Genomic DNA, 14,279 nt, shown 5'->3' with positions numbered 1-14,279 from the left:
TGTGGACTGTGTAGGGCGGTGTTCGCGTATGTGTGTGTGTGTAGGTGCAGCTTGCAGTCACGCGCGTTGCTGCAAGCCGTTGCGGTGCGTCTTACTAGTACTCCCCCCTCACTACCGCCACAGCGGTAGTTGTACAGGCGCGGGGATCTCCTCACACTCGCCCTTCCCACTGTACCTTCCCCCCCCCCTCTCTCTCTCTCTCTCTCTGCTCTTTGTGAATATTCACGCGTCGCCCTCACCTCTCCTCCCGTCTCTGTCGAACTCTCTTGCTGTCTGGGTTCGTCTGCGCACGCGCCCCACCCGGACAACCTCCTCCTCCCCCCCCACCCACACACACGCAGGTGTCTGCGCAGGCTGAAGGGCCTTACCTGCACACGCTAAAACGAAAGTCAGCAGAGTCATATTAGGCCCAGACTTGCCCTTATTCCTTTTTGTCTTCCTCCCTATTTTCTCTCTCAAGCACATTCATACACGGTGTTTTACCAAACACTAACACACGCGCGCATACGCTGAAGGTTGTTGCCGCTACGCCCCCTTTTCTAATTTTTTTTTTCCTTTTCTGCTTGCGCTGCGCAAGCGCCTGTTTCACCTCACGGCAAGACAAACAGCATAGACAACGAAAGAAACCGACCAAGCCGCGATAAACACGCGTCATCATCTTTCTCACTCGCATGCCTGCAGACGCTCTCGTGATTGGACGCCCAAGTTGAAAAGAAGCGCAAGAAAGGGTTGTAGAAGAAGGCGTAACGAAAGTCCGATATTGACGAGAAACAAAACTGTTGAAAAGGCCCCCCTTGCCATAGCGCTTCTCTTCCCCCCTCCCCCCGCCCCCCTTTATCGAGGGGTGTGGGGTATGGCTGTTGTTTGCTGGTGTAGCGACAATAAAAACAAACAAACAAACGAAGAGAAAAGTGAAAGGGGCACACGGGGTCTCTCCCTCCCCCTTCCTCTCCCTTCCTCGCGTTCGCGCTCCTCTTTTATTGTCCATTCTTTCTTCATTTTCTCTCCACTTAATTTATTGTCCGCCGCGCACCCCCCCTCTCTCCTGTGTTTCTTTTTTGGTTTGTGTTCTTTAGTCAGCGCGCTAAGTCGAGAAGTTGTCATCCTCACCTTTTTCCTTCGTTTTCTTACCCCCCTTCCCTTTCTTTCCCTCCCGTGCCGTTTTCTCCTATTTGTTGTCCTCCTTTCCTCACGCTCCTATTCTCGCTCGCTCGCTCGCTCTCTCCCCTTCGGGGTGTGTCAGTGTAAGTGTGTTGGTGTGCCTGAGCGTACGTATACGTCTCCGCGCCTCTCCTTCTCTGTCTTATTTTTGTCACTCTCTTTTCCTCTCTTTCCCTATCGAGCCCGCACACCAGCTGTAGGAGCTCTTCTCTGTTCACTTGTGTCCAGGCAGCAACTGCGACGTCCATTTCTGCGACGCACCACGGTGGAAACTTTTCGCTTTTGTTTCTTTCGTTTGTCGAGCTGCAGCCACCCGGTGTGTCGGTGTCTTTGTGTGTGCCTAGGCGTGTGAGCGGGAGCGTGTCTTGACACTCGTCTCTTTTATTCCCTCCGCATCTACGCGTTGCCCTCGTTTGTGTTTTATCTGCACCGTCTCTCTGTCACACTTTCATCACGTGCACAGTTGTGCTCTTCGCCTGCTCGCCTCTCCTCTCTGAACAGCGATTGCTGCTCCTGTTGTTGCCCGTACTGTCGCGGCGGGAAAATCCTTTGATTGTCACCGTTGTCGTTGCTGCGTGTGGGTGTGTGTACGTGCCTTGGTGCTTTCTGCATAGACACACTCCCCCCTCACCTCCACCCTCTTATTTTCTACTTTCAGCCACTCACGTTGTTCGCTCTTATTTTGCTGCTGTACAGGTGGTCTTCACGGTACACGCAGCACGCTTACACGCGCTGGATGTATAGATATATTTAGTATTGTGTAAACTACAAGGAAGAAGAAACAGAGCGAACCAGAAAGCAAATCTCGAAGGAAGTCACACAGCTCCTGTAACTCTTTCCTTTTAGTGTATGTGTGTGTGTGTGTGTGTGTGTGTGCCTGTGCTTGTGTGTGTATGTGTGAGTCTGCTGTCTTGTCGTTTAGCTTGTCATACACGCTGCCTCGAACTAACTAGCCAAGCAAAAACGAAAGAAACACTAAAGGAAACCCCCTCCCTCCTCCCCATCACCTACAGTCCCTTTTCCTTTCTTCGGTTTTCTTTCTTTCTGGGCTGCTGTGCATTTCCTCTCTCGCTCTTCATACGCTTTCTCCTTGGGATTTTCGATTTGTTTTCGTCTTCGATTCATCTCCCCGCCCCCCCCCCCTCTCTCTCTCACACACCTTTTTCTCATTCGTGTCTTTTGTCTGTTTCGTAGTCCCCCGCTCCTTCTTTTTCAAGTCTGTTATTGCCAGCTTGTGTGCGTCTGTGTCGGTGCGCCTGCATTCGCGCGTTGATTTGTGTCTGTATGTACGTGTACGTGTACGTGTACGTGTGTGTGTGTGTGTGTGTGTGTCATTCACCCGGCCCCTCTCTATCGCTGCCTCCACAGAACGGCGTCTACATACATTGACAGAATAGAAGTCTTCCACAGACGGAAAGCGAGCAGGGGCGACAAAGGCCAGTCTCTTTTTTTTGTTTGTTTTCTCTTCCTTTTCCACCGCTTCCTTCCTTTACTGGAATCACGCCTACTTGCCGCTGTACGTTTGTGCGCTGGTGTGCGTGTGTGCTCCACACCACCACCGCCCCGCACTCCTTCCCTCGATTTCTCTCTGTTTTCCTTCGCGCGTACGTGTGGCGGCGTGCCCATCCCCTCTTCGTTGTTGTTGGTTCTCTCTTGCCAAGGTGTGTCAGTGTGTTCTGGCTCGTTCAATTCATCATCATCGCATTATCACGTCTTCATCTGTACTCGGCTTTTCTTGAAGGGGAGTGGTAGGTTTTGCATGTGTTTGTGTCTGCGGGTGTTGGTGGTGGTGTTTTGTTTGTTGTTGTGTGGATGCTTGGTTTATCTCTTCCAAGTCTCATCTATTTCTTTCTCTCTCCTGGTGCCTTTCCTAGCGCTCCTTCTCCCTCTTCCCCCCCCCCCCCCCACACACACTCTCTCTCCTCGGTTCGGTCTCTTCCCTACCCCGGCTTGCCTCTCCATTTTTTTTTTTTACCGCCCTTTTCTTGCTTGAACGACTGCACCCCACTCCTCTTTCTCCTCTTTCCCCTTCTCGAGAGTGTGCGTACCTCCCTTGCATCTTCTCCCCATCCTTTCTTCGCCTGCACGAAGAGCCGACTCCCCTCTCTCCCTCTATATCTGCGTGTACCGAACAAACACATCGACACATTTGCATTGTCCTCTCCTCTTCTTGTGCGTGCGTGCATGTGCGTCTGCGCTTGAATCCCTCTCGGTGGCAACGTGGGTCTCGTCTCTCGTGCATTTCTTCTGTGTTTGTCTTCTTCGCTGCATTTATTCCTTTGTTTGGTCAGGGCGCATGTGCATGCGTGTGGGCCACCGGTGGGTATCGTATCACTTGTGCGAGACGGGACTCGAGACGCTTTACGTCTACCTTTTTCCCTCCTCTCTGTGTTTGCCAGTGCGTGCGTGTACGCATTTTGAGCAGTGACTCTGAGAGGGCGCGTGGCTATCTTCGCCTGTGAGTGTGGGGTGTAGGAGGGCAGAAGTCGGCCCCGGTGGAGGAGACCGCAAGGCGGGCACTATCGTGGAAAGGGTGAGAGAGCTTATAAAAGCGCAAGGGGAAGCGATCTGTTCAGTACGCCCACGTGAGCTCACGGTAGATTCCGTCATATCTATTTTCTCGAATCATCTTATACACCCAGGCCCGCGCAAGATGCATATGTCCCTGGGCGTCGCAGACGCGACTGCCGAGGGCAACCTCTTCTCTCTCTGTCCAGAGGATGACGGCAATGTCCCCGACATGCCGTTTTTTGCGGCGAGTAACCTCGAGGATCGTCCCATAGCCCCCGCCGCAGAGGACTACCCGCTCGGGTGTGAGGTAGAGCTGCGTGACATCGAATTTGCCAAGATTGCGCAGGAAAGTAGTCACTGGGAGCCAATCATGGAGGCTGTCTTCGCGGTTCCGCGGCGCCGGGTGCGAGTGGATCGACACACCGGAGATTACACGTTTGTGCTGTGCAACGACATCGACGGCTTTGAGCGCGTCGGCTGCACCCTCTACCGCGCGTGCCTGAGCGAACCGAAAGTGAAGGCGACTCGGTACTACTCGAGTATTCGCAGTGCACTCTCCGGCCTGGAGCTGGAGGACAACGCTGAGGACATCCTGAGCAGGCCTGTGCAGCTCTGTGTAGCCACGGTGACCGCTGCAGAGACGGGTTGCACAGTACTGGAAGCGAGAGGGGCGGCAACACCATCCGCAGGGAACAACAGCATACTAACGTCGGTGAAGTCTGTGCGCAGCGCCGTCTACATGACTAGCTCTGCGGACGACGCCCGCCGACGCAGTTTTATGACATACATGAGGAGGGGAACTGCAGAAATCGGCAAGCGCAACTGCGAGGCTGCGCTACGCTACTACAACCGCGCTCTCGAGGAGATGCCAGAAGAAGAGGCGCGGGTGCGCAGCAGCCGCTCTGTGGCGTATCTCTTGGCAGGTGAAAAAGACCGGGCGCTGGAAGATGCCAATCGTGTGGTGCACCTTGTTCCGCGGGAGAGTGTGGGGTATATCCGAACGGGCAACGTGCTGCGTAGCATGAAAAAGTTTGTTGATGCGCAGAAGATGTACGCTACAGCGCTCAAGTACGACAGCTCCAGCGCGGTCGTGCGCATCCTCCTCGAGGGCAACTCCGTGGCGATGCTCTACGAGGGACGCACGAAGCGCTACAAAAAAATGCGGATTTTTTACGACGACGCAGCACAACGCGCCATCGCCGTGGCGGCGCAGAACATGGACGCAAACGAGATTGTGATGAAGGAGGCTTCCAGCTGCGTATTCCCGCTGCTGAGCGGCATCTACCGCGTCGCGAGCGGGCGACAGTGCTGCCCGATGTGCTGCCATTGCGGCCGCCCATTCGTGGACGAAGCTCAGATGGCGGAGCAGATTCCTGGGTTGACGAAGCAGCTGCTCAACTCTCTTCACGTTGTGGTCCGCCCTGTACCGTGCGATAGTAGCTGCAATGCCCTCTACTGCAGTGAAAGTTGCAAGTCAAAGGCGTGGGTGGAGCATCACTGGGTGGAATGCACGCAGCGCGGACGATGGCGCGATGGGGTGCCGGTGGTGCATTGCCTGCTGGATCAGTACGTCATGACGTGCGCTGCCAACGCCGCCGATGAGGAAGTCCCGACTGACATCTCCCCGATGCCCCAATGCGTGGCAGAGGACACGCGTCCCATCATCACCGCCGCTTGCGTCCGCATAGCGGTACGGATGATGTCACGTATGGTGAGCAGCGTACTGCCCGCCCAGGAGGCAGTTCAGCAGTACCGGTGGCTACCCGTCGCCGACGTTGTGCGAAGTCAGCGGAGAGAGGTGAAGGAGTTACTTATAACATGCTACTCCACCCTCTCCCAAGGGTTCTCTTCCGAGGACAGCGACCAGCTCACCTTCGAGGTGTTTCAGGACTACTACGAAAAGGCTAAGTCGAACTCGATCATCATCTGCTGCTCCATGTGGCCCAAGGTGGTGGAGCGTGTGCGTAGCCATCTTGACTTGGTGACCGCAGAAGACAGTCCAGCCGGTTTGCAAGACAGCGATACCCCGTTCCACTTATGCCTACAGCAAGTGCTGAATGCTCCACGCCAAGGTGTACCGGGCACGTACCACATCTGCATCTCCATGTTCGAACTGGCCTCTCTTATGACATCGAACAACTGCACGCGATCGGAGACGATGCGGCCCAACGTGATGGTGCGCACGTTTGCGGAGTCGGCGGCAAGCCTGCGCCTGCGGACACTGCGGCCCATCGCCAAGGAGGAGGTGTTGACGATGGATTGGCCGGTTTACGGTGCCGCGTGACGGAAAAGAGTATTGGGACCACCACGCCCTCTTCCGTTTTGGCGGTTCACCCCATGCCAAATGCACCCCCCCCCCCCCACCACCACCACCACCCCGCCCTACTCCTTTCCCGCGTATACGCGCTCAGCATACACGTGAATGAAGCCGCTGTGCGCGGCTGGAAAGTGGATGCGTTTTCCTCCTTCTCCGTCTGCGCATCCTGTACGAGGGGCATCTCTCTTCCGTCCATTTTCTTTCGGTGCTTTGCTGGCCCTGCGTGTCGCTCTCTTTCGTTTAGGTTCCTACTTTTTCAATCACAGAATTCTCAGCCTTATCCCCGTCTGTAACGGGTGCCACTCTTTTACTACCGTGGCTCTGCATTCCTGTGCAGTTCTGAGCAAGTGCACGTTTTGGGCGGGCAATTCTCCCACCATCGTGGTGTTAGATGGGATCACGTTTGCCTGTTTACGCACGTGCATCAACCGTCGCTGCAGCCTCGGTTTTCTTCTTTTCATTTTTTTTTTTTTGGTGTGGTGTTGCTGTTCTTTTTGCACTGCTTCGGTGCATCATCTTTATTTATTTATTCAGCTCACTTCTTGCGTTGCACTGCTCTCTCTCTCCCTCTCCCTCTCCCTCTTCTCCTTTTCCCCCTTCGCGTTGCTTTGTGTGTTTTGCTTCCTCGTTTCTTTTCCCCTCTGTCGTGTTGTTTGCATCGGTCCTACGTCTTTGCATGATTGTGGTGGACTGCACGTGCCCCCCCCCCAAAATAGGAAATAACAGCAACAAAACGAATACATACACTTCGGCGGATGACTCGGCTTACAAGCGCGCGCACACCCACACCCACATACGCCTGCGTGCAATCGTTTTCTCTGTTTTCTTTTGTTTCCTCTTCACTTCTGGTGATTTTTTGTGTGTATTTTCTCTTCGATTTGGTGATGGCTGTGGTCGTACTGCGCTTCTTCTGAGACGTTTTGTTTTCCGCTGAGGTCTCTCGGTGCGACTGTGTGGAGGCGTACCGACCTCCGCCTTTCTCCGCCTATTTAATGTACGAGAAAAGTGCGACAGAAGAAAACATCGTTTCCTAGAGAATTATCGAAAAGAAAACGAAAAACGCTGTGCGGCCGTGCTGGCGGGGGGACTCATCTGAAAAGAGACACCTGCTGGTCTGCGGAGACAGACAGGTTGAGAGGCGGAGAGATACTGAGCTCAAGAAGAAGGAAGAAGAGGAAAGATTTCAAACGACGCGCGCGAGCGCTGGGCGATGCGTCATGCGCCCTTGACCAACGTGCAACGTAGTGACGAGAAGGGGGGATCACGAGTAGGCAGCCCGGCAGGCGGCAACTGACCACGACCCACTATGAGAAGCCAGGGGATTTGAGAGAAAGAAAGAAGGTGGTGCGGGTACACAAACACGCACACACACGTTGTGAAGTAAATTACAGGGGGTGAGAGGGTGACCCTTATCAGCAAATGATGCTGCTATCTTGCAACAGAAACACGACTGAAGGTTATTGGCTATCGCCGAGATGTAGACAGATAGAGGTGCTAAATAAGGGGGAGATAACAATCGAAGGTGTGAGAGACGAAGATGCCAACGCTGCCCGTCGTCTGCGCGTTTATTATATTCTTTGTTTTGAGTGATTTCTCTCTCTCTCTCTTCCCCATCCTCCTCGTTTTATCATCGGTGACTGTCTTCTCTCTGTCGACTGTGCCGTATGTGTCTTTGGGTTCTCTGGCGTCGTATGATTCCTTTGTTTTCTCGTCTTTTTTCTTTCGCGCGCGCGCTTGTGTGTATGCGTGTGTGTGTGTGCCTCATTTTTTCTTGCGTTCTCCCCATCTCTCCCTTCACCTCTCTTTCGTCGCACTTTCCCTTTCCTCTCGCGCTGTCCTGGCATCCTCTCCCTCTCCACAACCTCCTCTCTGCCGCCCGGTCTAGGGAAGGAGTGTGCATGCGTGTGCTTAGGCTTTTATCTGTGCCCCCCCCCCTCTCTCTCTCTGCATGCTGTGGTCTGGATTTATGTTCATAAGCGCTTCACCACGACCTTTTTTTTGTGTGAGCAGACCCCTGTCTCCCTGGCCCCCGGTTCTCAGTGGTGTCCTTGGTTTTCCTTGGTGCCCGTCCTCCTCTCTTGCCCACTTGTGAGCCCTTTGACTGCGACTTCCGTCTCTCTTTTTCTCTCTGATCTGAGTGTTTTTGGCTGTAGCGCTCTCCTTTTTCTTGTTTGATTCTCCCCTTTTTTCTTCCTATGCCCTTTCCCGTGTTCAACTGTGCCACCCTTCTCTCTTCTTCTCTCTTGCTGCCCTTCCCCTCGTTGCCTGTCGTACGTGCGTGCATGTGTGATGCTATAACCATAAGCAGTGAAGGTGAGAGAGAAAGGCAGAGAGCAGAAAGGCCTGAGAGGACAAGGTGCGAGGTGTGTGTTACTGCTTGCCGCAACTTCAACTCTGGCTTCTTTCTGTTCACTCTCTCCTACGTTTTGTTTTTCTCAACTTTCCTCTCTTATGCTTGCCCGCACACGTGTGTGTGTGTGTGTGTGTGTGTGTGTGTGTGTGTGTGTTCATGTATCGAACCTCTCTCTGTCCCTCTCGCTGTTTCTCCTGAGATGACTTTCTCCTTGCCCCCGTATCCCTTCTCTCACCCCACACGCACACAAAAACAAACTAAAACAAAAAGAGGAAGAGCTCGTCTCCTCTCTTCACTGCCGCTCCCCCTTGATTTTGGCTCCCCCCTTTTGTGCCTTATCTTTACTCAGTGGATGTCGGTGAGAGAATTCACACATCGATATGTCTACGTGATGGCCAATGAGCCGCAGGAGAGGGAGAGGCGTAGAAGACACGAGCGTATCTGCCAAGCAGCTGCGCCAATAACCTCAACGAGAGTCATGAAGGAATGAAATAAGAAGAAAAAGAAGAGGCATAAAGAGGACAACTCCACAGGCTTCTCCGAAGGCTTTTATATTGTTTGCCTCGCTCTTTTTTTCTTCTTCCGTCGTCTTCTTTGGTGCACACTCGCGCACAATTGGCTCTCTGCTGCAACAACCAAGAAGAGGCAAGCAAAAAAAAAAATAACGGACACTGAACCGAGCAGCTTCCCTCGTCCTCGCCTTCTCCATTGTGTCGAGCGCGCAGGCTTGTGAACGTGCTGCCTGGCAGTGTGTTTGGGGATGCTTGCCCGGCTTGCCCTTGCACACTCACGTACATCTACACACAGAGACAGAAGCGCAGACGCTGGAGATGAGGGGACGGGGGGGGGGGGAAACAGGGGGAGGGGCAGAGAGAGAAGGTATGCCCGTTTTGCCTCGGTCTTATTTGTTTACGCCTTTCGTTGACGCGTATGCTTTTTCGTCAATCGAGGAGGACTATCGCCGTTCAGTGCCTCGCTGCCATTTCTTCCTGGTCCTCTCCTCCTGTTTTGCCCCGTAGAGAGAGAGAGATTCGAAAAGAAAAAAATAGCAGCTATAGTGTTCGTTTGTGTTCTTATCTGTCGGATTCCTACTCGGTTTCGCTCACGTACGCCTCTCCCCACCCCCTCGACATGTCCACAAATGTCGTGATCTAATTTCGTCTATTTATTTTTTGCTCCGTTGTTGTGCTTCACACTTTTACTCCGTCCCCCCCCCATTTCACCCCCTCTTGCTTGGTTTCTCTTTGTGTGTGCGTTTTTTTTCCCCCTTTCCCACAGTTCAGTGATGCAAGTCGCTCTTATAGCCAGGCATGTTTTTCTTCCCTCCCCCCGTCCCCCTCCTTCTTCCCTTCTAGCTCTTGTTGCGACCCCCGCCCTTTTGAAAAAATTGGTTGTGCTGTTCTTATTGCTCTGTCTATTTCCCTTCCTGGCTGCTTTCTTCGTGGTGCACTACTGCTGCCACCTGGCGAGCACTCCCCTCTTGTTCTCGTGCTTTTCCAGTCATTCATTCTGACGGTATTACGGCGAATACTGCGACTGCGGTGGCTGGTTTTATTTTTGGTGGCGTTGTGAGTAATCTCTTATTTGGATGACTCCCGCCCCTCTCTTCCTCGACTGACTCAGTAGTTGGCTGTTGCGTCTTTTCTCGTTGTTTCTTCTTTTCTTCCTCCCTCTCTTCTTTCAGTTGTTCCTGTGTTCCTTTTTACCACCACCTATGAGTGTCCTTCCCGCTTTGGCGGGCGGGTTTTGGCGTCGGCTTATCTCGTTTTGCGTATATTTTTTGGTGTTAGTTTCGCTTCTCTTGCTGTTGCTCCATTGTCACTGATTTCTTTTTCTTTTTTTTTTTGTGTGTGTGTGTGTGTGTGTGTTTCTGTGCACGCACCCAAACACCGCCGCCGCAGCGTACTCATTCCTCCCCCTCCCCCCTCCCACTCCCTCGCACCCAACCACCCACACCAACGTTATCGCTTTCCACGCACGTGCACAACCAAAAATAAATGAAATTCTCTACAACTGTTCCTTTTCTTGTGCATGTTGTTTGTTGTTCACTTTACTCGTTTGATTTCCCCGATGGCGAGAGCGCACCGCATTGCGCGGCGTCCAGAGCCTCGTAGCCACTCTGCGTGGGGAAACGTCACGTATCCCTCTAGCCCCTGCCAGTGCGCTGAGCCACGTCTGGCGATCTTCGTACCTCTCCTACAAGGCGGAGAGGTCAGAGCCCTGCATCGCTACTGGCGGCAGAACGGCCTGCGACAGCGTACACGCTTGCGTCATCCATATGATAGGCAGAGTGTCGCCCTGACCCAAATGTCCCCACCCCCACCCGGTCCTTAATGCCTGCTGCAGGGGGGGAGGGGAGGGTGACTGAGCCACCCTGAGGGTTGCTCCAGGTAGCAAGCGGCGTGATGGGGGCGGCGGTGGGTCGACAGAGCGGGAGGCCGGAGCTGTGCTCCGATGGCTGAGTCGGCGCACTGCTGTAACGCGCTTCTGCTGCTGCTTTTCCCCGCGCGATGGTCCTGTGGCTGGGCTGAGGCCTCGAGTGGCCTTGGACTCATGTGTTGTATGACAGTGAATGGTCACACTGAAAAACGAAAGCAAGCTTGTTGAACTGGCATGTGTTACCGCTCTCTCTTGCTCCCGTTGTCTGTCCATATTTCGATTTTTTTTTTTGCTCGTTTGCTCTTGAACTCATGCATCTCTCCCTTTGTGTGTTTCGGTCCACCTATGCTGGGCAGTGCTTTTCGGCTTGCGCGTGTGCGCGCGTGTATCTGAGTGCGAGCGGTTCTCTCAGGCGAGTAATCACACACACACACACGCGCCCACACACACCACCCACAAGCTAATTCAGATGCGCACGTGGCTGATGATTATATGAATCGTGCTCTTGGTGTTTATTGGTGATGTCGTCGTGGTTTCTTTTCTTCTTTTTTTTCTACGCTGTTCACACATATATGCCTGTTTTGCTGTTGGGCTGTTCTGCGATTTACCGATGTTCGTTTATGCGTGCGTGCTTCTGCAGGACTGTGTTTTAGCTGGCTGGGACGCCTGTCTTCTACATGCTCTCTCTGTCTGGTTGTTCATACATGGCGTTAAACAGTAGTTGAGTACTGCCTTTATTTATGTTTGCTTTGCTTTGCCTCACTTTCCCTTTGTGTACAGGCGTATCGGTAGCCCGATTTCTCTCTGGACAAATTCTTCCACTCGAGAGGGAATGATAGAAAACAGCAAGGGAGTACGAAGCGGTACGATCAAGCAAAGAAACACAACGCGCACATGTACAGTAATGTGTGTGAGAAGAAAACAAAAAAAAAAGAAGTGCAGCAGGGGATACTCAGTGCAAGAGGGACTTGTCCACCTCGATGTGTTTCCACCTTCCTCGCCCCTCTCCCTCTGTTCTCTCATCAGTTTTTGTGCTCGTGATTAGGCGAGCTGGTGCTGGGCGAGGGAGAGGATCGAGGTGCTAGTGGCGCTTCAGAGAAGGCACAGCGGCGCTGGAACGGGAGGGAAGTATCTCATCCTCACCCTCTCTTCTTTTCCCCAAACACCTGCGTTATATAGGCATGACGACCTTCTACGTGCGTAGCCTCCCTTCCTCCCCTTTCTCTTGTTTCTCTCGCCTATCATTTGCTTTCATCGTCTTGCCTCTTCCTCTTGCCACCCGATCGCCCCTGTGATGTTTCCTCTCGTTCCTCTCGCTGCACAACACACATTATAATGGCTCTTTCTCCCTCTCCCCGTCCTCGCCGCACCACCTTCATGGGTGACCGGCACACGTACCCCCACTGACTGACCCCCCCCCTTCACCTCCTCTTCACGCATGTGTTGAACCACCGCCGCGCTTTTCTCAACCAGGAAAGCATCATCGTCAGAGCTCTCTTCGAAAGTAACAGCAATAAAATACAAAACAAAAAAGAAAAAAAAGACAAGAACAGCACCCACTCACCCACACACACCTATACCCTCCACACACACCAACCCCCCCCTCACACACACACACATCTATCTTCTCAGAAGTCTTCTCTTCCGTCCTTCCTCCACTCCTCCACCGCCTTGCACGGACGCGCACAGCACTTCGCCTTCCGCCTGTTTTTTTTTTTGAGGGGGATGGGGAAGAGAGGGGAAGGACGTCTCTCTCTTTTTTTTCCTCTTTGTTTCCTCATCAACTCCCTGCTGCCATTTGCTCGACGCTCTCACTCGCGAGTGCTTTTTTGTTTTCCGTTCTACTTGTTGGTCTTGTCAAGTATGATTGACTTGATTTCCGTCTCTGCAGCCCTCGTTCTACTCCGTTGAATTCGTTCTCTCCGTCTTTTCCGCTCACTTTGTGTGGGCTCAGCAACAACAACAAACTCAAGTGCATGAGTAAGAATGATGCGCCGAGCGCGCGTGGTGGTGGCTTCCGCGGCCGTGGGTGTGGGTGGGATGGGCATCTCGCAACTAGCGAAGGAGTTTGACCGCCACACACACAACCCGACCGCAGCTGAGGTGTCACGCCACAAGAAGAAACGCCTGACTGCCATGGAGCGCGTGGAGCTCTTCTGCGATCCCGGCACGTTCCGTGAGCGTGATGCCCTTGTTGAGCATGAGTGCCACAATTTTGGTATGGAGAATAGGAAGGTGCCGGGTGACGGCTTTATTACGGGTACGGGCAAGGTCTTTGGTCGCCCTGTGTTTCTCTTCTCGCACGACTTCACGGTGTTCGGCGGCTCTCTCTCTGGCTCCAATGCCGCAAAGGTGGTGCGCATCATGGACGAGGCCGCCAGGATCGGTGTGCCCGTGATCGGCTTCAACGACTCCGGCGGCGCGCGCATCCAGGAGGGTGTGGACTCGCTGGCTGGCTACGCTGACATTTTCCTCCGCAACACGCTCTTCTCCGGTGTCATTCCCCAGATCTCCGTGATCATGGGCCCCTGTGCAGGCGGTGCTGTCTACTCGCCCGCTATAACCGACTTCACGTTCATGGTGGAGAACTCGTCCTACATGTTTGTGACGGGTCCGGAGGTGGTGAGTGCCGTGGGCGGAAAGCTTGTGGGAAAGGAGGAGCTTGGCGGTCCGCATGTGCACGCGACCAAATCGGGTGTGTCAGCGGGTACGTTCCCGAACGACATCGTAGCGCTGGCGCAGCTCCGCCGCCTCTACTCATATCTGCCGCTGAACAACCGCGACTCTGCCCCAGTGGTGCCAACGGCCGACAACCGCCACCGCGACGTCTCTTCGCTGAACACGGTCGTGCCCCTGGAGGTGAAGGAGGCCTACGACATGCGCGACGCTATCCTCCCTGTGATTGACCAAGACTCCTTCTTTGAGATTCAGCCGCAGTTCGCCAAGAACATCATCTGCGGTTTCGCACGCATTGAAGGTCGCTCGGTGTGCATCATTGCGAACCAGCCGAAGGCGCAGGCTGGCGTACTGGACATTGACTCCTCCGTCAAGGCCGCACGCATGGTACGGTTCGCTGATGCCTTCAACATTCCAATCATCACCTTCGTAGATGTCCCCGGGTTCTTGCCGGGCGTGCATCAGGAGTACGGCGGCATCATTCGCCACGGTGCGAAGCTGCTGTATGCCTATGCGGAGGCGACGGTGCCTAAGATAACGATTATCACGCGCAAGGCGTACGGTGGCGCCTACGATGTGATGAGCTCAAAGCACCTCCGTGGCGACAGCAACTACGCCTGGCCGCGCGCCGAGATTGCTGTCATGGGCGCTGCCGGTGCATGCAGACTACTATACTCGAAGGAGACGGCGGAGCAGCAGGCGCAGCGTATCGTAGATTATGAGAAGACCTTCTGTACCCCGCTCTCCGCCGCGCGAAAGGGCTTTATCGATGCTGTGATTGATCCCAGCGAGACCCGTATTCGCGTATGCGAAGATCTGGAGCGTCTGTCTCGCAAGCAACTCTGTAATCCGTGGAAGAAGCACGGCAACATTCCACTGTAA

General features: G+C 53.8%; 2 protein-coding genes across 2 annotated transcripts; both read left to right on the top strand.

The window, feature by feature from the left end:
• Positions 1–3,814: 3,814 nt before the first annotated feature.
• LBRM_28_0520 (conserved hypothetical protein) lies at positions 3,815–5,956 on the top strand (the record flags this gene model as incomplete). The annotated part of the gene is made up of 1 exon (XM_001566034.1): positions 3,815–5,956. One exon carries the CDS (start codon positions 3,815–3,817, stop codon positions 5,954–5,956), a length of 2,142 nt encoding a protein of 713 aa, XP_001566084.1.
• Positions 5,957–12,710: 6,754 nt separating this feature from the next.
• Positions 12,711–14,279, top strand: LBRM_28_0510 (putative propionyl-coa carboxylase beta chain; the record flags this gene model as incomplete). Its single annotated transcript, XM_001566033.1, has 1 exon — positions 12,711–14,279. The coding sequence occupies one exon, from the start codon at positions 12,711–12,713 to the stop codon at positions 14,277–14,279; it is 1,569 nt and encodes a 522-aa protein (XP_001566083.1).

This window comes from Leishmania braziliensis, chromosome 28 (assembly GCF_000002845.2).
Source record: "Leishmania braziliensis MHOM/BR/75/M2904 complete genome, chromosome 28".
Lineage (NCBI taxonomy): Eukaryota > Euglenozoa > Kinetoplastea > Trypanosomatida > Trypanosomatidae > Leishmania > Leishmania braziliensis.
Note: the sequence above shows the minus strand (reverse complement) of the source record. Positions and strands in the feature narration are given on the sequence as shown.